Source organism: Coregonus lavaretus, assembly GCF_964263955.1.
Source record: "Coregonus lavaretus genome assembly, chromosome: 34".
Lineage (NCBI taxonomy): Eukaryota > Metazoa > Chordata > Actinopteri > Salmoniformes > Salmonidae > Coregonus > Coregonus lavaretus.
In genome coordinates, this window is record NC_140021.1 from 13788053 (window position 1) to 13811068 (window position 23016).

Below are 23016 nucleotides of genomic sequence, written 5' to 3' on the forward strand. Positions count from 1 at the left end.
TACAGGTCTGTGAGAGCCAGAAATCGTGCTTGTTTGTAGGTGACCAAATACTTATTTTCCACCATAATTTGCAAATAAATTCATAAAAAATCCTACAATGTGATTTTCTGGAGAGAAAAAAATCTCAATTTGTCTGTCATAGTTGACGTGTACCTATGATGAAAATTACAGGCCTCTCTCATCTTTTTAAGTGGGAGAACTTGCACAATTGGTGGCTGACTAAATACTTTTTTCCCCCATTGTATATATTACATGCAATAACTTAGTTTACCTCGACTAACCTGTACCCCTGCACATTGTTATTGCGTGTTACTTTTTATTATTAGCAAATAATTTCTTACTTAGTATTCCCTCCCTCTCATCCGTCTGAGTGTGATTGGGACCGTCTCTCTCTCTCTGACAAAAGGTGTGTGTGTTTCAACTGAGACAATAAAGATATGTTGATTGATTAGTACCTGTCTGTCTGTGACTCCTGCGTAGTTCCAACAGGGCCTCTTTGAGTGTCTGCACCTCCTCTTTCTCTCCCTCCAGCTCCCTGGTTCTCCTCTGCACCTCCTCTTTCTCTTCCTCCAGCTCCCTGGTTCTCCTCTTCACCTCCTCTTTCTCTCCCTCCAGCTCCCTGGTTCTCCTCTTCACTTCCTCTTTCTCTTCCTCCAGCTCCCTGGTTCTCCTCTTCACCTCCTCTTTCTCTCCCTCCAGCTCCCTGGTTCTCCTCTTCACCTCCTCTTTCTCTTCCTCCAGCTCCCTGGTTCTCCTCTTCACCTCCTCTTTCTCTCCCTCCAGCTCCCTGGTTCTCCTCTTCACCTCCTCTTTCTCTCCCTCCAGCTCCCTGGTTCTCCTCTTCACCTCCTCTTTCTCTCCCTCCAGCTCCCTGGTTCTCCTCTTCACCTCCTCTTTCTCTCCCTCCAGCTCCCTGGTTCTCCTCTTCACCTCCTCTTTCTCTCCCTCCAGGTCCCTGGTTCTCCACTTTAGCACCTCCCTGGCCTCCTCACCAAGTCTGTGTTCCTCCTCTCTCTGCTCCTGCGCCTCCTCTCTGAGCCTCTGCACCCAGTCTTTCTCCTCCTTCAGTTCCTTGGTTCTCCTCTGAAGGAGCAGCCTAGTTTCCTTCAGGTCCTCCTCAACTTGCTGGGGCAAGACATCCTGCCCCTGGATGGCCTGGCCAGAGAAAGAGTGTGTGACTGTTAGTTACTATCTAAACAGTCGAAAAGGTCGCAAGGTGTGTGTGCACACAGTATGTCATTAACAGAGGTGATTAAGTAACCCTAAACAAAGACTGAAGGAATAAAATATGATACCATACATAATTATTATAAAGATCATTCTGCATGCATGCATCACATCCAATGCCCTGCCTTAGTAGACTGGCTGCTCCCCAATACCAACTCCCTAACTGTTCTACTGTGTTGTAGCTATGTTGAAGGAGGATCTAGCTCTGTCTACACATACAGGCCCATGATAACTATAACTCATCTATGTCTAGGGCGTCATTAACTTCATATGTACATTTACACAATATATCATTGTTCATTAATAATAATCAACCATAAATGTAATCAGAGTCGTTCCACAGCCCCCTCTCTACGCATGTATTATGTATGCAGATGTAATTAACACAGGCTTGTTAGCTAGAGCAGTGGTTCCCAAACTGTTGGTCGGGGTCCAGTTGGATCCCGGGACGACATTGCAAAAATGTTGTTTGTTTGTTTTTTAATAGATTTTCGGGATAGAAAAACACTTTCAGTGTTAACTTAAACGACTAAAATCAAATAGAAAGTATATAGAAAGATAATGGACCTATATATTTTAAAGTAATAGCCTATAAGCTTTGAGAATTTACAATCAACAACATAAAAGATAGACAATCAGGCCCACATTGACTTTGTTATAATGTTTCAGCATTAGAACACAGCATTAGCCATGTCAAAATGTGTAGAATTGTAGGAAAAAGCTTAAAAACGGAAAAATTGTTCTTAGTTCCATGGCAGAATGTATACAATTGCAGGAGATTAGCTTTGAAACTGCAACATTTTTCCTCTGCTGCCAAGATTATATTTTTTACTTATTCTTTGGTCTGTGTATGTTTTTTTAACGCTCAACCCTTATGGTGGGTCGCGACTCAAAATACACATCAGTTGGTGGGTCGCGACTCAAAATACACATCAGTTGGTGGGTCGCGACTCAAAATACACATCAGTTGGTGGGTCGCGACACAAAAGACACCTCAGTTGGTGGGTCGCGACTCAAAAGACACCTCAGTTGGTGGGTCGCGACTCAAAAGACACCTCAGTTGGTGGGTCGCGACTCAAAAGACACCTCAGTTGGTGGGTCACGAAGCAAAAAAGTTTGTGAACCCCTGAGCTAGAGCACTCAGTGTCCCTTAATGACGATGGGTGAGTGAACTAAGGTGACATGACAACACACGCTATCCTGACAACACACGCTATCCTCACAACACCCGCGCTATCCTCACAACACCCGCGCTATCCTCACAACACCCACGCTATCCTCACAACACCCGCGCTATCCTCACAACACCCACGCTATCCTCACAACACCCACGCTATCCTCACAACACACACGCTATCATCACAAGTCGTTAGGTCGCCTGCTGGGGGTGTGTGACCCGCGTGTCATGTGTTTGTGCCAAAGGGGTAGACACACACACACACACACAGGACACCCAAGTGCCCGTGACTGGCAGCTTTGTCTTGGCACGGTGCCATGGGACCATTCGTTATCCCACCCTCGTGACTGCTTAACCTAATTTGAATATTTAGTGTCCCTTTCACATGTTAATTGGAGTTAATTGAGCTGGGCCTGGCACCACTTGGAGCTTTAATTAATGGCAGGGTAATTTGTTTCTGTCAGGCAATCTGAGGATCGGGGTGAGAAGTGTGTGTGTGTGTGTGTGTGTGTGTGAGAGAGAATACTTTTTTAGAGATCTGGGTTCATATGCCATGTCTGTTAGGCTGAAAACGCTTATATTGCATCCTACAGTCATGGAGAGGGAAACCCCAGCCTACTAATCTCATCTTTCCAGTTCCTTCAGATCTGCTAACCCTGATAGGGGCTAGGGGCTATAGGGTAGAAGCTAGGGAAGGGGTCTCCAACCTTTTCTAGTATGAGAGCTACTTTTAAAAAATGAAACGTAGCGAGCAACTAATTTTTTTCTAGCTTTCAAATAGGCACATTCTTCTCTTCTCCTCTTCCCTGCAACTATTCTGTGGGTCCTTAGTGTACAAGATAATGTTTTGTGTCAAGAAAACGTAAACATTTATTTTTCAGTGTAAATCCCCTTAAACTGCGCATCTGGCCCTTTAATTGAGCATCTAGCCATTGAGGAATGTGCCCTCTAATGTGCCGTCTAGTGATGGTTCTTTACTGCTGCTGCTCAATTCATGGCAAAGTTAGCAAATAACAAATAATATACAAACGATATACTTATGATATACTTCTGCCAGTTAAGCCTACTCTGCAGTTAACATTTAATTGAAAAGGGAAAGTATTCCTGTCAACCCACAAGACGGTTATCACATCAACTGGCTACACACAGTGATAAACAAACACTCACACCACACAGATAGACAGGGGCAATATTGCTGGAAATTAGTTGTCAGATATTGTGTTAGGTTTGGCTTTTTAAGCCAATAGTGGCTAATCAGGGGTGGGATAATGTAAATGTTGCGTTGATTAGATAATAGGTGGGAGCTTGCTGTGTCTGATACTTGTGAGATTTGTTTATGACAGATCACATGAAAAATTGCAAATACTTTTGGAATTGTTTGGCGAGCTACTCATAAGTGGGTTGATCAACCTGTTGGAGACCCCTAGGCTAGGGTAAGCACTAGGGTGTCTTAAACATTTCCTAATCCTTACTGACCTGTTCTCTCTGTGGACAGGTGTTGTGGGTGTCAACCAGCTCCTCCTGTAGGCGTGTCACTTCTTGCTCCAGCTGTGTGTGAGTGACCAGGTGTTTGCGGTGGGAGGCGGCCAGGTCCAGGTGCAGAGACTGCAGGGTCCTCTCTAGCCCCGCCTTCTCCTGGCTCTGACTCTCTAGCTCCTCTTCCTGGCGAAGATACTCTGCTCTCATCTGTAGTAGGGCCCGTTCGCAATTGGCCAAGCGCTCTACCTGCTCTGTGCACTGCTGATGAGAGTCAATACACATTATTATTTATAGGGATGGTGGCACTGGCATTCCGAAAAATCACTTGCTGGTGACAAATCTCCACATTGCTATATGCTCCCAAAAGTACTCTGTTCTATTGATGCCCATGTCAGTAGTTTAGGTTTGATGTTTCAGTACAGCTAGGGTGACCACCTCCCGGATTGTGTGGCACAGTCCCGCATTTTGGCCCTTTGTCCCGCAACCAAACAATTACAGTGCCTTCAGAAAGTATTCAGACTCCTTGACTTTTTCCACATTTTGTTAGGTTACAGCCTTATTCTAAAATTGATTACATTGTTTTTCTTCCTCATCAATCTACACACAATACCCCATAATGACAAAGCAAAAACAGATTTTAGTAATGTTTGCTAATTTATTAAAAATAAAAAAACATAAATATGACATTTACATAAGTATTCAGACCCTTTACTCAGTACTTTTGTTGAAGCTCCTTTGGCAGCAATTACAGCCTCGAGTCTTCTTGGGTATAACGCTACAAGCTTGGCTCACCTGTATTTGGGGAGTTTCTCCCATTCTTCCCTGCAGATCATCTCAAGCTCTGTCAGGTTGGATGGGGAGATTTGCTGCACAGCTATTTTCAGGTCTCTCCAGAGATGTTTGATCGGGTTCAAGTATGGGCTCTGGCTGGGCCACTAAAGGACACTCCTGCATTGTCTTGGCTATGTGCTTAGGGTCGTTGTCCTGTTGGAAGGTGAACCTTCGCCCCAGTCTGAGGTCCTGAGCGGTTTCATCAAGGACCTCTCTGTACTTTGCAGCTGAAAAACATCCCCACAGCATGATGCTGCCACCACCAAGCTTCACCGTAGGGATGGTGTTAGGTTTCCTCCAGACGTGACGCTTGGCATTCAGGCCAAAGAGTTCAATCTTGGTTTCATCAGACCAGAGAATCTGGAGTGCTGCAGAGATGGTTGTCCTTCTAGAAGGTTCTCCCATCGACACAGAGGAACTCTGGAGCTCTGTCAGAGTGACCATCGGGTTCTTGGTCACCTCCCTGACCAAGGCCCTTTTCCCCTGATTGCTCAGTTTGGCCGGGCGGCCAGCTCTAGGAAGAGTATTGGTGGTTCCAAACTTCTTCCATTTAAGAATGATGGAGGCCACTGTGTTCTTGGGGACCTTCAATGCTGCAGAAATGTTTTGGTACCCTTCCCCATATCTATCCCTCGAGACAATCCTGTCTCGGAGCTCTTTTGACAATTCCTTTGACCTCATGGCTTGGTTTTTGCTCTGACATGCACTGTCAACTGTGTCAAGGTGTGTGTCTTTGCAAATCATGTCCAATCAATTGAATTTACCACAGGTGGACTCTCAAGGATGATCAATAGAAACAGGATGCACCTGAGCTTAATTTGGAGTCTCATAGCAAAGAGTCTGAATACTTATGTAAATAAGATATTCCCATTTTTTTTTTTTTTACTCTTTACGCTTTTTCATTATGGGGTATTGTGTGTAGATTGATGATTTTTTATTTAATCCATTTTAGAATAAGGCTGTAACATATTTTTTTTTGGGAAAAACGGAAGGGGTCTGAATACTTTCCGAATGCACTAATTATATATATATATATATATATATATATATATATATATATATATATATATATATATACACACTATATATATCATAAGGATGTTGTACCGGTGATATTAAACACTTCTCCCATCTCTGATATTCTGCGCAGCGCAAGACGAGAGGTAGACCAATGTCATATGCCTATCGTCAACCAATCATATTTCTCAAATCCTTTCGGGCTAAATTACAGCTAAACTTGGAGAGGACAGTGAGGCTTAACTACTTACAAAGAGCTACAAACGTAAGTAAATAGCAGTATTAGACTGAAATATATAAGATCATTTGGTCAAACTTGTGAGGCTGTCCATGCTCATCAGTTGCTCATATTTGCTGCTAATTCTTTGTGTGTGTGTGTGTGTGTGTGTGTGTGTGTGTGTGTGTGGTCGGGTGGGGGGTGCTGCCAAATGTTTTTATTCATGTAGGCTACTACCTTCTGCAGTTGGAGTCTCTGTCTCTGTAAGGCACAATACTGCTCATCAGAGTAGGAGTGGTTCTGCTGGTAGGACTTCAGAGAACTCTCATACTCTGGTATCTGTGGGGAGAGGAGGCCAGTCTGTTACTAATGGTCATGACCTGGAGCTACACCTCAACTTACCTTTTCTCAACGCCATGCTGTAGCTTTTGTCTATCACAGAAAGATACTCGATTGACAGACAGGCAGACATGTAGGCCGACAGACAGCGACTCAGAGAGATACAGACAGACAGTGACTCAGACTGACAGACAGTGGCTCAGACCGATAGAAAGCATTACAGACAGACAGAGACTCAGACAGCGACTCGGACAGACAGCGACTGGGACAGACAGCCAGACGGGAGTGCAGCGAGACTCAAGGTAGAGAATTACTGAAACACCAACTACAGAGAGATCCTCTCCTCAACAGAACCCACTCACATCTAACTCATTACACAATGTAATAAAGTACAGACATTCTTCAAACAGCTAACTCTTTTATAACGCACAGATTCAATTCAATTTGATTAGAATGACATTCCGCCGTGTTGACCTTGTCGGCTGAGTTGAACCAAATTAAATTTCCCCGTAATAAAGATTATTCATTTGTAGACAGACTCGGTAAATATCCTCAAACAGAGGCAAAGCTACAGTGACACACGCACACACCAGAAAACACACACACACACACACACACACAGTCCTCCACTGTCATTTCTGTTTTACTCAGGATTGCTATCAATATCATTTCAATATAATATAATTTCACTGAACTTGCACCCATAACTCATGAACAGAATGATCATTATAGTTGCTACAATTATGAAAAAGGTCACTCAGATTACTTTTATTTAACTTGACATACTGCACAGACAATGTCCTAAAAGAGACTTACAAATTAAAAGAAATATGGAACTAGGCATATGTATTATTGTAGCTAGCATTTTCCTTACTTCAGGTTAGGATATTGGACATTGCAAGGCAAAAAAGTCCACATAATGTAGAAGGGGAAATAATGTACTGGAAAAGGAAAAATGTAATAAATATGTAGTATGAAATACATATGGGGATAATATACCTACATACAGTAGATATTTATTCCTTTCCACTCTCCATATAGGTCTACTGTCAACCATAACATTGACAGACCTGAGTTTTCTGTGTGTCCATCTCTTGCTGTAGACAGTGTACGGTTCCTTCACACTGTTCCACTCTCTCCCGCCCCTCCGTCAGAGCCATCTGATTGGCCTGCAGCTCATCAGTCAGTTGGTCCAGGGCCTCCTCCGAGTGCTCCCATTGGCCAAGTTTTTCTTGGTAACACCCTTCCAGCTCTGTAAGCTCCGCCTTAACCTCGCCCACCGCTGCCTTAGATTCAGTCAGCTGTCAATCAAAACCACATAGAACAGGTTGACATTGGTCATTGGAGTAAAACTTGCACTTTGAAAGTGAGTGGTCGAATGCTAGAAACTAGCTTAGACTGCAGAGGTGTGTAACCTGTTGTTGTGTGTATCTAAGCTCCTCCTCCACACACTCTATGTGTCCCTGGAGCTGCTGCACCTTCTCCATGGCAACGCAGTACTTCTGTTTAAAGATGGCTGCCTTCTCCTCCTGGCCCTGAGCCATGGACGTGGTTTCACGAAGGTCCTCCTCGAGGGCCTTCAGTTGTTGTCTCAGGAGCTCTGTCTCAGTGTCTCGTGTGTTAACCAACCCTTCAGCCTCTTCAACCTACATCCACAGCAATACAAAAACATCACATTGGATATGATAGACAAAGATAAAAAGGCAAAAAAAACTATATCATGAGTCACAATGTGAACGCGCACACACACACACACACACACTCTTTCGGTCACTAACAAACAGAACCAGTAATACTGTACACTCCTAGTTTACATAAGGGCCATCAATGGTATCTGAGGTGGGAGTTAATGGGTCCTTCTCTACAGATAGGTCCTGTAAACCATTAGCACCAGAAGAACACTGATCAGGACACAGGAGCTGAACTTTCCTTTCTAGAATCAATGTCTTCATACTTCTCTCATTGAACATGATTATTGTTTGGTGTTGGGTGTAATTCTTTTCCTGTCCAGTTTGGTGTTGATCACTAAAAACAAGTGTGTAATAGCAGTAGAGAGTGGAACTGGTGGTTGATTCAGCTCCTAGAGAATCATTGTCCTATCCTTCTTAGTCTGGTCAAATTGTCATAGCTTTCTTATTCTAATACTCAGATGAATCCAGGAAGTGAAATCTGACTAATCCTTGTGTTAAACTCAGACCCAGCCCACCTTTGAGATCAGTGTTAAACTTGACTAACTTCATTAATCCAGCTAACTGTTAAGGTTCAGAGTTAAAATTTGACAAAACTAGATTAATTCCTAATACAGATCAGCCGGTCGGTTAACTCCCTCAGTACTGACAGCAGGCAGACCAGTTAGAGTCACTGGTTCACCTGAGTCCTCTCAGCTGGTTTAACTGGAGATTAACACATGTTAATACCAGCTCCCCAGCACTGCAGCTCTATGGCTGGGAAAGAGAGAGAGAGAAGAAATGTACCATTTTATAACAGGCTTTTCAGAGAAATTCAGTCAAATAAGTCCACAGTTTCAGAAAGTGGAACCGCATTAAGCAATGTGTTATTCACTCTATTCCAATGTAAAAACAACAACAACAACTAAAAAAACTGCTTAATGTGGTTCCACTTTCTGAAACTGTGGACTTATTTGACTGAATTTTCCAATGTGTGTGTGTGTGTGTGTGTGTGCGCGTGTGTGTGTGTGTGTGTGTGTGTGAACGTCCCGCAAACCCTCCTCTCTGTCTCCCTCCCCTCTGTCTAGTTATTTGTAATGGAGTGTGAAGAAGCGTGTCGTTCCCATTGTGAGTCAAACACAATCACACAACATCATACTGCTCTAAAAGAACACACCACCATCCCTCTGGCCAAGGCATCAGTGGTGCATTACACACACATACTGTACTCACTCACACACACACACACCTAATTCATTTAAACCAGACATGTGCAACTGGCACCCCTTTTGCAGGCCTTCGGATCAATTCCCAACTCAGTCAGGATCTCAACTTACTGTTGCAAGTTAGAATAGTAAAAATACACAAGGTGCAATTTTGACATTTGTTTGTGCATCAGCAGTTTTTCTCTTGTTATGCTGATAGTCACTCAATTAGCCTATGTCAGCTAACATTTCTAGATTGGTAAATTAGCTGGCCGCTAGACTATCTAAACTTGTTATTATGGTTGAATTACTGACCGGGAGTCCCCATCGACACAACACGGTTTCGTTTAGGGCCCCTAAAAGGCTAGGGCCGGCTCTAACTGCATGTGTGGGTATGGATGTGGGTACACAGACCCGCGAGCCACTGCGGCACCTCATGAGGAGTTCAGATTTTTTGAGGCCCCCACCCCCATCAAAGTTGCCCATCCCTGATTCAAACCATTCTATTTTTTTATGTTTTTATTGAAGTCTAAGAACATAGCGGTTTGATAAGCAACATATAATGAGGGTAATAGAAGTGATGTGATATTGTTGTGGCCATAATCAGGAGCTTGTGCTTCAGAGGCAAACTCCTCTCATTAGATCAACACATCATAGTGACCTTTCAGACCTGCTTGTAGAACTGATTGTGTCCTTTTGAACGGTCAGGTCTGTTTGTGTCCATAATTACATGCTATTTTTCCTAATGCTTTAACTCTCTTCACCTCAACTATGCACTTCATCCTGCTTTGACTGTGATGAGAGAGTGAGTGACGTTCTTACCACAAGGTGACTATTGTTGTTTGGTGTGCTAATGATGTCAAACACATTTAGTTGATCGGTTATACAGTAAATGCAGATGTAAGTTGTATCAGTTTTCTGGTTTAAATCAGATACCCCCCCTTCTCACCCCCCAACATACTCCCCACCTTCTCCAGAGCCTCCTGGTATCCCTCCTCTGCCAGTTGGAGCTTTCCCCTCAGCTCTGTGACCTCTGACCCGTGCTCTCTGACCTTGGCCTGGGATTGGCTGAGCTCAGAGGAGGCCTGCTCTAATTGGCTGTTGAGCAGGAAGTGCCTGTGGCTCCAGCGCTCTGTGTCAGCTCTGTGGTTCTGTTTCATTGAGTCCAGATCAGATGTTAGCTGCTCTATGGACATGGTCTGGGACTTCACCTGGACACAGAGGAGAGGGTTACTGTGTGTGTGTGTGTGTGTGTGTGTGTGTGTGTGTGTGTGTGTGTGTGTGTGTGTACCTGTTGCTGTGCGATACAGAGTGTGTTCTGTATCTGTTGTCGTTCCGTCACTTCCTGGTCTCTAAGCCCCTCCCCCTCTCTAACCATCTGCCTGAGAAGACACGCCTCTTCCTGTTGACTCTTGACCTTCTGGTTCAGACGGCTGACCTCAGCCTCCAGCATGGCCAGCTGAGGGACACACACACAGTGAGGTGAAGAAATACATTTAGACCGATTAGAGATATAAAATGCAGGCTCTCACCTCCTCCTGTGTTCCTTGATACTTCTGCTCCGCTTTACTCAGCTCTGTCCTCAACTGTAGAATCACCTGGTCTCTACTGCTCACCTAGATCACACACACACACACACACGTAGAATAAATGTTTTAGACTCACACAAAACAAGGAAGGGTTTTAGGAGATGGTGTTGTACACACTCTACCTCACACACCCACCTCTCCCTGTGCGGTGCGGTGTTTCTGGTTAGTAAGTGTGAGGTCTGTCTCCAGTCTCTCTTTCTCCCTGTTCAGAGCTGAACATTCACAGGAACAGTCCTCCATCTTGGATCTCAGCTGAGCCGTCTCCTCCTGCTGTTTTGCCAATGCAGACTCTCTACTGAGCAACTGGACAGAACATGTTGGTGTCAGCTGCACTAAAATAACTCATGTTTAAAAAGGCATGTTACGTTGAGGTGTGAATTACTATTGTACTTACCTCTTGTTTACAGTCAGAGAACTGCTTTCTAACCTCTGCTAACTCCTTCAGTAACACATACAGCTTGCTGTCCTTCTTGTGGATCTGCAGACACACAAACACAAACAGACATACATAAAAACACATTTCAATATTTCACATATTTGAAATAATCCAACAGTCTGCTTTCCATCCACTTACAAACATACAATTACATGAAGAGGCAAACAGAATCAAACCAGGTCCTTCAACTAATGACATCCCATCAACAACATGTGTTGGTTTTCCAAAGACAAAACCACAAATGTGTTTTCTGTCTCCTAAAATACTATGAATAAAGGGTATTTTCTGTTGGTAATTTGTGTTTGTATCTGTAGGTATAGTTATGGATTGATGGATGATAAACATATAAGTAGTTTATGTTTCTCTATTGTTTGTGTTACCTGGCTATGGCTGCTCCTCTATAATCCCCCACTTTATATGCTGAATAGGGTTATTGTGTGTGTGTACACGTGTCATCTCTCATCCTCTCCTTTCAGTAAGATCTTTCATATTTTGCAGTGAGAGAGAGAGAGAGAGAGAAGGGCCTTTTTAAATGAGATATTAGTTCCAATCAGTGTTGAGGTGAAAGGACCATTTACAGCCAAACACACGCCGACGAAAAGGCAAACTGCACAGCACATCAGAGCCTCTTCTATGGCAATGTACCAAACACACTCTTATCTTCTATCTTTTGCTCTCTTCCGTTCTCTATCTCTGTTTCCTTCTCTCTTTCTGTCTCTCTCTCCCTCTCTCTGAGAGGTGGTTTGTAACTGTCATTCAGATTGATGAAGTTAAGATGGCTCCTTGACCTTCAGGCTCCTCTCATGACCAACACTCTCACATGATGGAGTGGCACACAGACACAAACACACACACACAAATAAAGGGTACATAAAAAATACAATGAATAAGTAGCAAAAAAATCCTATCCAGCTAAACAGTCTGACTAAGATGAACAAACATGTGGAAGTCCTTAAATCCACAGTGTCTCATAAAAACTGCTCTGTGTGTATGTATGTGTGGGTGTGTGTTATTCCCATTGTAATATGTGACAGACAGGATCTTTACTGATAACCACAAGAGGATGTTGTGTCAAAACAGACATCCCGTCAAAATATATTCTCCTTCCTAAAACTGGGTCAATCACACAGACAACTTCTAGAAATAAAACTTTGGAGCGAAGCGTTCCAATGTGTGTGTGTGTGTGGGGGGGGGGGGGGGGGCATCCCAGTGGTTTCCGGGAGGGGCCTCTGATATCGAAGGTATTTCTATATCAATCAGATCACACTGTGTTTTAGTATGTCTCATACTCAGCCCACCTCACCACACACACCATTTTGAGCTTGTCACTCACTGACAGAGAATCCCCACTGATGGGCAGCAACACGATCACCAGAAAAGGAGGAGGAGAAAAATAAAGACAGGCCGAGACACAGAGAGAGAGGAGCAGAGAGAGAGAGGGGAGCAGAGAGAGAGCGAGGAGCAGAGAGAGAGCGAGGAGCAGAGAGAGAGCGGAGCAGAGAGAGAGAGGGGGGCAGAGAGAGAGAGAGAGGCGCAGAGAGAGAGAGGGGCGCAGAGAGAGAGGGGCGCAGAGAGAGAGGGGCAGAGAGAGAGAGGGGCAGAGAGAGGAGCAGAGGGAAAAAGGTGTAGAGACAGAAAAAGGAAAGTAAAAAGATAAGCTAGCCTCTTGTTGGATTCTGTTCATAACATTGTCTGAAGACATTACAGTGTATAATGATTTGGTAGCGCCAAATAAAACACTGAAACATGACCCGTCTTCGGTTAAAGCCTGACTCATTACTATCATCAAGGAGCTGGGAGAATCTATCAAAACACATCAATTCTGTAGCAAGAAAATTAGAAAAGGAGCGAGAGAGAGAGAGAGAGACGGGGGGGTGGGAGAAAGAGAGAGAGAGACGGGGGGGAAGATGGATGAGGTTTCTGATAAAGGGAAGAAAGTGTTTAGTCTATTTGTTCAGCTGTACTCATGTTCGGACGTTTAGGGAACAGAAAATGTTATTGTTGGGGAGAATTCTTCTGACACACACACGCGCACACACGCAGGGCATGAAATGGTCAGTGGCAGAGCTACAGTAGCAGTGTGTGTGCATGCCTGCGCGCGTGAGATCAGAGGTAGGTTTGGTCAGTGAAACAGAGCCAGATGTGCTGCAGCAGTAACCAGAGCCTTCTAGCTGAGAGGTACTGTTGTCTGCACTGTTTACACTACTGATCTATACATGACAGTCACACACAGTCACTATTGCTGTTTGGCTATATAGAGAGGGAGGGAGAGACGGCGGGAGAGAGAGAGAAAGAGAGAGAGAGGGGGGAAGAGAGAGAGGGAGGAAGAGAGGGAGAAAGAGGAAGAGAGAGAGGGGGGAGATGGAGGAAGAGAGAGAGGGGGAGAGGGAGGAAGAGAGAGGGAGGAGAGGAAGAGAGAGAGGAAGAGAGAGAGGGGGGAGAGGGAGGAAGAGAGAGAGGGGGGAGAGGGAAGAAGAGAGAGAGGGGGGAGAGGGAGGAAGCGAGAGAGAGGGGAGAGGGAGGAAGCGAGAGAGAGGGGAGAGGGAAGAAGCGAGAGAGAGGGGAGAGGGAGGAAGAGAGAGAGGGAGAGGGGGGCAGAGAACTACCTCTCCAGCTTCACACTTTGAGAGGAATCTGATAGAAAGGAAAGAAGGGAAAAAGGTCAAACTTTTTCAGGAAAGAAAATAAGAAAAACAATATTTCTCTGTGGAAAAAGACAAAGGTGAAAAAGAGAGCGGGAAATAAAGCATGTGTTTCTCTCCTCTGCGTTACCTTCCTGCCGGCGGCCCTGCGTGTGTCAGTGAGTGTGTGGTTGGCCTGCTCCAGATCCTGACTCTGCTGTAAAACCTGGTCCTGGAGATGCTGACACTGATCTATCTCTTCACCCAGACTGATCTTCACCTGATCCAGCTCTACTGACAGAGTACACACCCTGTCCTCACTGACCAGGAGCTGGGGGGGGGGGGGACAGAGAGAGACAGAGAGAGACAGAGAGCGAGAGACATAAAGAGAGAAGGAGGATGTTAAAAACATTTCAAATCTCAATGGCAATGACTAGTAGCTGTTGTAGTGGTGTTGGAGGTCCGGTGGAAACAGTTTTACTGGCCCAATAAAGAGCTCTGTTGGTGGTAGTTAAGCCCTGTCCAAGACCTCTAGCTGGGTTAGGATTCCTCTGCAAGCTGATCGCTGTATTATGCTCTCTGCATGGAATGATGTTAGTCAGCTAGCCTTGTCTAAAGTAGGAATTGACTATGACCCACTAGGGTCCACACACTAGTGCAGAGGTATCAAACTCATTCCATGGAGGGCCTAGTGTCTGCTAGTTTTTGTTTTTTCCTTTCAATTAAGACCTAGACAACCAGGTGAGTGGAGTTCCTTACTAATTAGTGACCTTAATTCATCAATCAAGTACAAGTGAAAACCCGCAGAAACTCGGCCCTTCATGGAATGAGTTTGACTCATGTGCACTAGTGTATAGTGCAGGAGTATTCAAATCCTACCCTGGAGGTCCGGAGCCTGCCTGTTTTCTGTTCTACCTGATAATGAATTGCACCCACCTGGTGTCCCAGGTCTAAATCAGTCCCTGATTAGAGGGGAACAACTAAGAAAAGCAGTGGAACTGGCTTCCAGGTCCAGATTTGAATTTGAGGGGTATAGAGCATCAGAACAGGAAATGTTGATAAAGTTATACCATTGTCTTACATCAGATCACGTCACTCCTACGCGAAACTCGTCCCTTAACCGATCTGTCTTCTAGGATGTGGAACTAATCTCTAAAACTCTAGATTTTGTTTATCCGCCTAACGCTCTCGGTAGCTATGATGCACTGGCTACTACAGCAAACCATGCTCCAGCTAGCAGCCTTATGCAAACTTGCTTGAATGGCCATATGATAGCTAGTTTTCCAACTTGTTGATGAAGTTGTAAGGCACCAAAGTTATGGGACGCATTCAAAATGTAACTTGTACTTTTGGGTGTCAGGGAAAATGTATGGAGTAAAAAGTACATTCTTTTCATTAGGAAAGTAGTGAAGTAAAAGTAAAAGTTCTCAAAAATATAAATAGTAAAGTACTGATACCCCAAAAAACTACTTAAGTAGTACTTTAAAGTATTTTTACTTAAGTACTTTACACCACTGCTGTTAGGACAGCATATTGTAGCCGGACTTCTTTTTAGCTATCCCATGAGTGTTTGCGAGTTATCAGACAGATCTGAGTGAGACAATGCAAGTTATACATGACCATTTACTGGTCACTTATTTAAAGTAATAGCAGCAAGGCATTATTTGGTGGACACAGAATATGGGTTAAATTACCATAAAACCACATTAGTGTAGAGCAAGTGAAACAATACATCCTAGATACATCATGTAGAGCTTAGAGGAAAAACCTGAAGTCAATTACATTAATCATTCATATCATCTAATGTTGTCATTCATTAATGTATCACCATTATACAGAGAGAAAGGAGAGAGAGAAATTCCCTCTATATCTAAATTATATTGAAATCAGCAAAGTAGGTCCTTCATTTGAACAGGGACCACATCCTCAATGGAGGTAAGATGGATGAAATTATAGAATGATTAAATATGGAGAAGAGGAGGAGGAGAGGGGTAAAGGGTGATTAAGTGGAGAGGATAGAAAATAGCAGAACTCCCTGTCGTCCTTTACTGATTAGATTTTTAAAAGGGGGACACTGGTTAAGAGTGTGTGTGTGTGTTACCTTGTTCTTTAGCGTGTCCAGGTTCTCTCTGAGGTGTGTGTGTGTGTGTTACCTTGTTCTTTAGCGTGTCCAGGGTCTCTCTGAGGTGTGTGTTGTCGTGCGTTAGCTGGTGTGTGTGTTGTTCCTTTATACTGAGGGTTCTCTTCAGTGAGTCCTGAGTGGCCCTCAGAGCAGACAGGTCCTGCTTCATGTGTCTCAGCATGTCCCCACGCTCATTCACCTACACACACACACACACACACGCACACAGAGAGGTTAACTAGCCGCACACTCAAACCAACAGACTACAGTAGTAGACCAGACAGAGGTTGCACTCCTGACCTGTGTGTGTGTGTGAGTTCATTGTCTGTCTAGCCTCCTCCTCCCAAAGCTAATCTAACACAGAGCTCATGTAACCCTGTAATTAATTTGACTTGGCTAGCAGCGTCCAGCAGCAGACAGACTGGGAGCATGTGTAGACTGGAGTACACAGTTAGACAGACTGACTGAGAGGCAGTTTCATTATCACTGTGACTGATCACTGAGCTCTAGCCAAAACATACAGGAAATGGAACCATACAGGCACGTACTGATGCACGTATACACACGCGGAGGCACACACACCACTCTACCCTACCTCTTCCACAGATTTCTTCTCAGCCAGTGTGAGTCTCCCCAGTTCTCTGCTCATCTCCTCCAGCAGTGTAGAATGAGTCTGGACCTCTGTCTTAGCAGCCACACAACTCTCCTCGGCCTCCTTCAGAGAGTTCTCTAGTGTGAAGATCTGGAATACACAACATCGACCATGAAAATACCTTCTATGTAGATATGAGAGAGCAAAATAAACAGAACTAAGATCAGATCTGTTGTTTTCTTGAAGATATGAAGAAAGTTGACATGCATTGGCCATGGTACTATAGAGATTACAGTAATGTTGTGTTGTAACGTGCCTTGTTAGCAGCATTCTCCAGCTGACTGTCTCTGTCCTGTAGCTGCATCCTCAGAGAGTGAAGATTACCCTCTGTACTCCTCAACTAGAAGGAGAGAGAGAGAGATAGGGGGTAAACACACATATGCACCCACACCAGTGTGTGTGTGCATGCCAGGGTTGGGATCAATACCATTTAAATTCCAGTCAATTCAGAAAGTAAACCAAATTCCAATTCCAGATTTTCCTCATTGAAAACCATTGAGCAGAATTGGAATTCAGTGTACTTCCGGAATTGACTGGAATTGAAATGGTATTGATCCCAACCCTGGCGTGCGCACAAGCACACAAGCACACACACACACACTTCCTGTGTGAGTATTTCCTGTTGGTTGTGTGAGGTGAGTGTGTGAGCCTCCAGTCTGGCTATCAGTCTGACGCTGTCCTCTACACTGTCCTGGTAGTGACACTATAACTCCTTCAGCTGCTCCTCCAACATACACACCTGAACACATACACACACACACAAAACAAAAACACCTACTTAGTTACAAATACTTACTTTTTAGGAATATACATGTGGAATTGCTAACACACCCTATTCTCTTTCCAGAATGAGCTGAATTTGCCAAGATTTGAATCTGCTTTCGACTGACCACATTCACAATACTTACTTTCTTCCGTCAAGGTCTTTATAACTATCAGAAGAAAACTGGACTTGAACCTTTTTAGCTTTAACTCTGATTCTATTGCATCACTCATCCATATCAATACTGCCTTTGATGATACGGCCAAAGTCATTTTCCTCATCTTAAATCCGGCACATCAAAATGATTAAAACTTCACATTTCCCAATCTCAGGCCTCAATTCTCTGAAGGCATAGGCAGGAAGTTGGGAACTCCCAAAAGAATATGAGATTTGTGAATTTGTTCAAATAAAGGTGCTTAAATGTGAACGATCATATTATCTAGCCTCTATGGAGAGAGACCAATCTGAGGAGGACTAGAATGGACTCATTACTTCTGCAATCAAAGTGGGTTCCTTCCTCCCCTTTCCTCTCTTCCTCCCTCTTTTTCTTTCACTGTCCTACGTTCTCTCTATCAAAGTGGAGGAGGAGGAGGAGAGCGGCTTGGGCAAATCCTTGATTGGCTGAAGTCTATCCTGTATTTAGGATTAAAATGAATAGGTAGAGAACAATGTGTGGGTTAGAGAGAAAGAGAGAGGGAGGGGGGAGAGAGCGGGAGGGGGAGAGAGGGAGGGGGGAGAGAGAGGGAGGGAGGAGAGAGAGAGAGGGAGGGGGGAGAGAGAGAGAGGAAGGGGGAGAGAGAGAGGAAGGGGGAGAGAGAGGGAGGGGGGAGAGAGGGGAGGGGGGAGAGAGGGAGGGAGGGAGGGGGGAGAGAGAGGGAGGAGAGAGAGCGGGAGGGGAGGAGAGAGAGAGGGAGGGGGAGAGAGAGAGAGGGAGGGGGAGAGAGAGAGAGGGAGGGGGAGAGAGAGAGGGAGGGGAGAGAGAGAGAGGGAGGGGGAGAGAGGGAGGGAGGGGGAGAGAGGGAGGGAGGGGGAGAGAGGGAGGGAGGGGGAGAGAGGGGGAGAGAGAGGGAGGGGGGAGAGAGAGAGGGAGGGAGGGGGAGAGAGTGGGAAGGGGGAGAGAGAGAGAATTGAAATTGAATTGAATTGAGAGAGGGAGGGGGGAGAGAGGGAGAGAGAGAGGGGGAGAGAGAGGGGAGAGAGAGAGAGGGAGGGGGGAGAGAGAGAGAGAGAGCGGGAGGGGGGAGAGAGAGAGAGAGAGGGAGGGGGGAGAGAGAGAGATAGGGAGGGGGAGAGAGAGAGATAGGGAGGGGGAGAGAGAGAGGGAGGAGAGAGAGGGAGGGAGGAGAGAGGGAGGGGGAGAGAGGGAGGGGGGAGGGATGGAGGGGGGAGAGAGAGAGAGGGAGGGGGGAGAGGGAGGGAGGGGGAGAGAGAGAGAGGGGAGAGAGAGAGAGGGGGAGGAGAGAGAGAGAGGCGGGAGGGGGAGAGAGCGAGAGAGAGGGGGAGAGAGAGAGGGAGAGAGAGAGGGAGGGGGGAGAGAGAGAGAGGGGGGAGAGAGAGAGAGAGAGGGGGGAGAGAGAGAGAGGGGGAGGGGGAGAGAGAGAGGGAGGGGGGAGAGAGAGAGGGAGGGGGGGATAGAGAGAGAGAGGGGGGGATAGAGAGAGAGAGGGGGGATAGAGAGAGAGAGGGAGGGAGGGGGAGAGAGAGAGGGAGGGGAGAGAGAGAGAGGGAGGGGGAGAGAGAGAGGGGGGAGATGGAGGGTGGGAGAGAGAGAGGGAGGGGGAGAGAGAGGGAGGGAAGAGGGAGAGAGAGAGAGGGAGGGACAAAGAGGCAGAGAGAGAGATATAAAGAGATCAACAGAAAGAGAGAGGGTGACCAATATAATTGAATTAAGAAGGTTTGAAGCCAGAACATTTCTATAAGCAATTAGAGGTGTGAGGCCAGAACAAGCAGAGATATATAATTACCATCTAATCAAAAAAGAGATTAGAAACTCACTGAGTATGGTTATGTCTACCCACGGGGCAACCTTCATGTAACCTTTCTCAGTTCAGAACTGTGATATATATGGTTGCTCTTATTCAGACTGTCAGGCACACCATGCAGTGCATAGGTGCAAACCATCAGATAATAAACAAACAGTTGAGATGGGAAGCTGCTGCTACAGACAATTAATTAAGTAATCAGTCTAACGAGCTCTTTAGAACTGCTCTGTTCTTTTGGCAGCAGATAGGAATTCATTAACATGGCTAATTGAATTAAACAGGTGCTGATTTCACAGCTGCTTCGCGTTCGCACACATGCTGTTGAGACTGAACTACAGGTGGTGTGTGAGAGAGAGAGAGAGCGTAAGAGGGTTGGAGGGGGTGAGTGCTTGTCTTTGATGGTCTCTCTCAATGGAACCTTGGCACTCAACCAAAAACCAAATGATATGTAGATCAAGTGGTGTGTGTGCTCCTGCCTCTCGCTGAGTGTGTGTGTGTATATATGTGCGTGAGCTTCAATGGAGCCTGCATACCCTTGAGATAAACACATGGCATATTAGTAAACACTAAACATGACCTATTGTCTACGGCATGGTCTATGGAGATGAGATGGCATGAGAGTATTGCTGTGTTGAATATACATTAGAGACACTTACAGCTGGCTGAACCACATTGAAATCAATTCCATTTCAGTCAGTTCAGGAGATTGAAAAGTGCACATTATTTTCTATGAGTACTTTTTAACCTCTGAATTGCATGAATTGAATTGAATCGACTCCATGCCTCCCAAAACTCTCTCTCGTCTTTCTCTCTCTCACCTGATCCCTGGCAGAGGTGTGTTTCTCCTGCACTTCATTCAGGTCTTGGGTTATCTGTTTCATTCGTTCTTCCTTCTCCAGTCTCCTCCCGTACTCATCACTCAGATCTGTCCTCACCTCCACCATTTTGGCCTCTGCCTGAAACAGTCACACCCACACTCAGTCACTGTCACACTGTATGGTCAAAACTACTGCCGCCATTTTATTTTGACAATTCAAACATGTGAAAAGAGAAATACTACGATTAAATAAACTTGGTGATTTACGACATCTATTATAATTATGATATAAATATGTTGCAGAGAGAGGAGAAATTAGATATGGAACCTTGATATGGATATTAAACTAATCACACATCAGTTTTCTATTGCTCAGGAGATAGAGCCCACGAGCTCTCGCTCGCTCCCTCCCTCCCTCCCTCGCGCTCGCTCCCTCCCTCCCTCCCTCCCTCCCTCGCTCCCTCCCTCCCTCTCTTGCTCCCTCCCTCGCTCCCTCTCTCTCTCTTGCTCCCTCCCTCCCTCCCTCCCTCTCTCTCTTGCTCGCTCCCTCCCTCCCTCCCTCTCTCTCTCTCTCTCTCTCTCTCCCTCCCTCGCTTCCTCCCTCCCTCCCTCCCTTTTTCCTCGCTCCCTCCCTCTTTCCTCGCTCCCTCCCTCCCTCTCTTGCTCCCTTCCTCCCTCCCTCCCTCTCTTGCTCCCTCCCTCCCTCTCTTGCTCCCTCCCTCCCTCCCTCTCTTGCTCCCTCCCTCCCTCCCTCTCTTGCGGCCTCCCTCCCTCCCTCTCTCGCGGTTTGGCATGGTCAGATGCTGATCTGCCATTGGCTGAATAAATTGCTGATGTTTGTGGTAACAGCTCTAGAGATAACATACTGATTAATAAACATATAAAATACACAGATTAATAAACATACAAAAACACACAGATTAATAAACACACAAAAACACACACGTACTGATTAAAAACCTCAAAAAGTCTAACACATGGAATTGTTTTAAGATGGTCATACCATGGATCATTTAGCTATTTGATTTAGAATTTTAGGACCTCTTTAGGTATATATACAGTACCAGTCAAAAGTTTGGACACACCTACTTATTCAAGGGTTTTTCTTTATTTTTACTATTTTTTACACTGTAGAATAATAGTGAAGACATAAAAACGATGAAATAACACATATGGAATCAGGTAGTAACCAAAAAAGTGCTCCCGAGTGGCGCAGCGGTCTAAGGCACTGCACTGCATCTCAGTGCTTGAGGCGTCACTACAGACCCCCTGGTTAGATTCCAGACTGTATCACAACCGGCCGTGATTGGGAGTCCCATAGGGCGGCGCACAATTGGCCCAGTGTCGTCCGGGTTTGGCCGGTGTAGGCCGTCATTGTAAATAAGAATTTGTTCTTAACTGACTTGCCTAAATAAAAAACAAATAAAAATATATTTGAGATTCTTCAAATAGCCACCCTTTGCCTTGATGACAGCTTTGCACACTCTTTTGTATTCTCTCAACCAGCTTCATGAGGTAGTCACCTGGAATGCATTTCAATTAACAGGTGTGCCTTCTTAAAAGTTAATTTGTGGAATTTCTTTCCTTCTTAATGCGTTTGAGCCAATCAGCTGCGTGTGTGTGTGTGTGTGTGTGTCATTAGACACAGGGGCTGATGAATGACTTCACTCCAGATTGCTTTACATCACAAATCATCCTCACATTATAATACCCCTAATGCAAATACACGTGTGTGCATGCGTGTATGTGGTGCATGTGTGTGTGTGTGTGTGTGGTGTGCATATGTTTGAGTGTGTGTGTGTGTGAGTTTGTGCGTGTGGTATCACTGTATCGCTGGCGAGCTCATTGCTCTCAGAAATCAAAGTTAAATGGGTCATCTATCATCAGAATATACTGTATGTCTGGACCACTTGTCTCCGTCTCACTCTGTGTGTGTGCGGTGTGTGCGTGGTGGGTGTGTGTGTGTGCCTGGTTGTGATTAATGTGCTGCATTGGGCTGTTCAGCTATGCATGTTGGTGAGTTTATCGTTTGATGCTGGCTCCAATTAAACTCCTCTAAAGTGACGGATGGCTTTAAGACTCTGTCCATCAATAAGGGCCATCCAGGCCTCTGCACCAGGATATGTCATTCTCACAATGTCCTCTTGACTCGCAGGCACTGTGTGTGTGTTTCAACTCCACCATCTTATAATAGACCATAACATATCTTGTCCATTTGTCCTATCCCCAGACCCAGTAATCTGATATATCCTAGATATTAATTCTCATGTAACTCTAATGACACTAGGCTCTGTTGTTCTTATTGTGCCTGCATCACCCAAAATAGACACACACATGCAAGAGGAAATGGCATATGCGTCTTGCGGGAGGAGGGATAGAGTTGTGTGTTAGAATGGACTGTTTGCAGGATTTGCAAAAAGGAATTATCATTCGCAGAGGGGAGGAGGAAGGACCGAAGGGTGAGGAGAGGAATTTCAGGGCGGGGGGTGGAGAGGACATTGAATGATGACACTCGGTGTGTGTGTGTGTGTGTGTGTAGGGTATCTATATGGGGTTTAACATTTGATGGCTACGGCTCATGGCTCAGGCCTATCTCACACTCAACTGAATACCACATGCCTGGGAATGGGTTATAATCTCACTCTCTCAGTGTGTGCGCATGCGTGTGAGTGAGAGAGAGAGAGGATATAGGGTAGTAATATGAAATAGACAGCATAGCTCAGAAGACACCAGAGAAGACATGTTTCTTAGGAGAGACACCCTTTCCCCTACCTCTCACCCCTACTCACCCCTCTACCACCTCACCATTAAACCTACTACCCCTCACCCTCTCTCACTCACCCTCCTCCCGCCCCGCTCTGTCCTATGCTGTAGT

General features: G+C 45.3%; 1 protein-coding gene across 8 annotated transcripts in view; it reads right to left on the bottom strand.

The window, feature by feature from the left end:
* Nucleotides 1–23016, bottom strand: part of LOC311109444 (uncharacterized protein) — a 123408-nt gene that overhangs the window by 62770 nt on the left and 37622 nt on the right. For 5 of the 8 annotated variants that reach the window (XM_084152338.1, XM_084152335.1, XM_084152339.1 and 2 more), the window contains 15 exons: nt 20143–20280; nt 16836–16919; nt 16523–16669; nt 15959–16126; nt 13957–14136; nt 11143–11226; nt 10884–11051; nt 10692–10775; nt 10451–10618; nt 10128–10370; nt 7703–7933; nt 7358–7588; nt 6186–6287; nt 3881–4144; nt 456–1155 (listed from right to left, as the gene is read on the bottom strand). In XM_084152338.1, coding sequence (XP_084008464.1) covers nt 456–1155; nt 3881–4144; nt 6186–6287; nt 7358–7588; nt 7703–7933; nt 10128–10370; nt 10451–10618; nt 10692–10775; nt 10884–11051; nt 11143–11226; nt 13957–14136; nt 15959–16126; nt 16523–16669; nt 16836–16919; nt 20143–20280 — 2992 coding nt within the window. The remainder of the gene's footprint in view (nt 1–455; nt 1156–3880; nt 4145–6185; nt 6288–7357; nt 7589–7702; nt 7934–10127; nt 10371–10450; nt 10619–10691; nt 10776–10883; nt 11052–11142; nt 11227–13956; nt 14137–15958; nt 16127–16522; nt 16670–16835; nt 16920–20142; nt 20281–23016) is intronic. The other 3 variants (XM_084152337.1, XM_084152336.1, XM_084152340.1) reach the window with 3 other exon arrangements.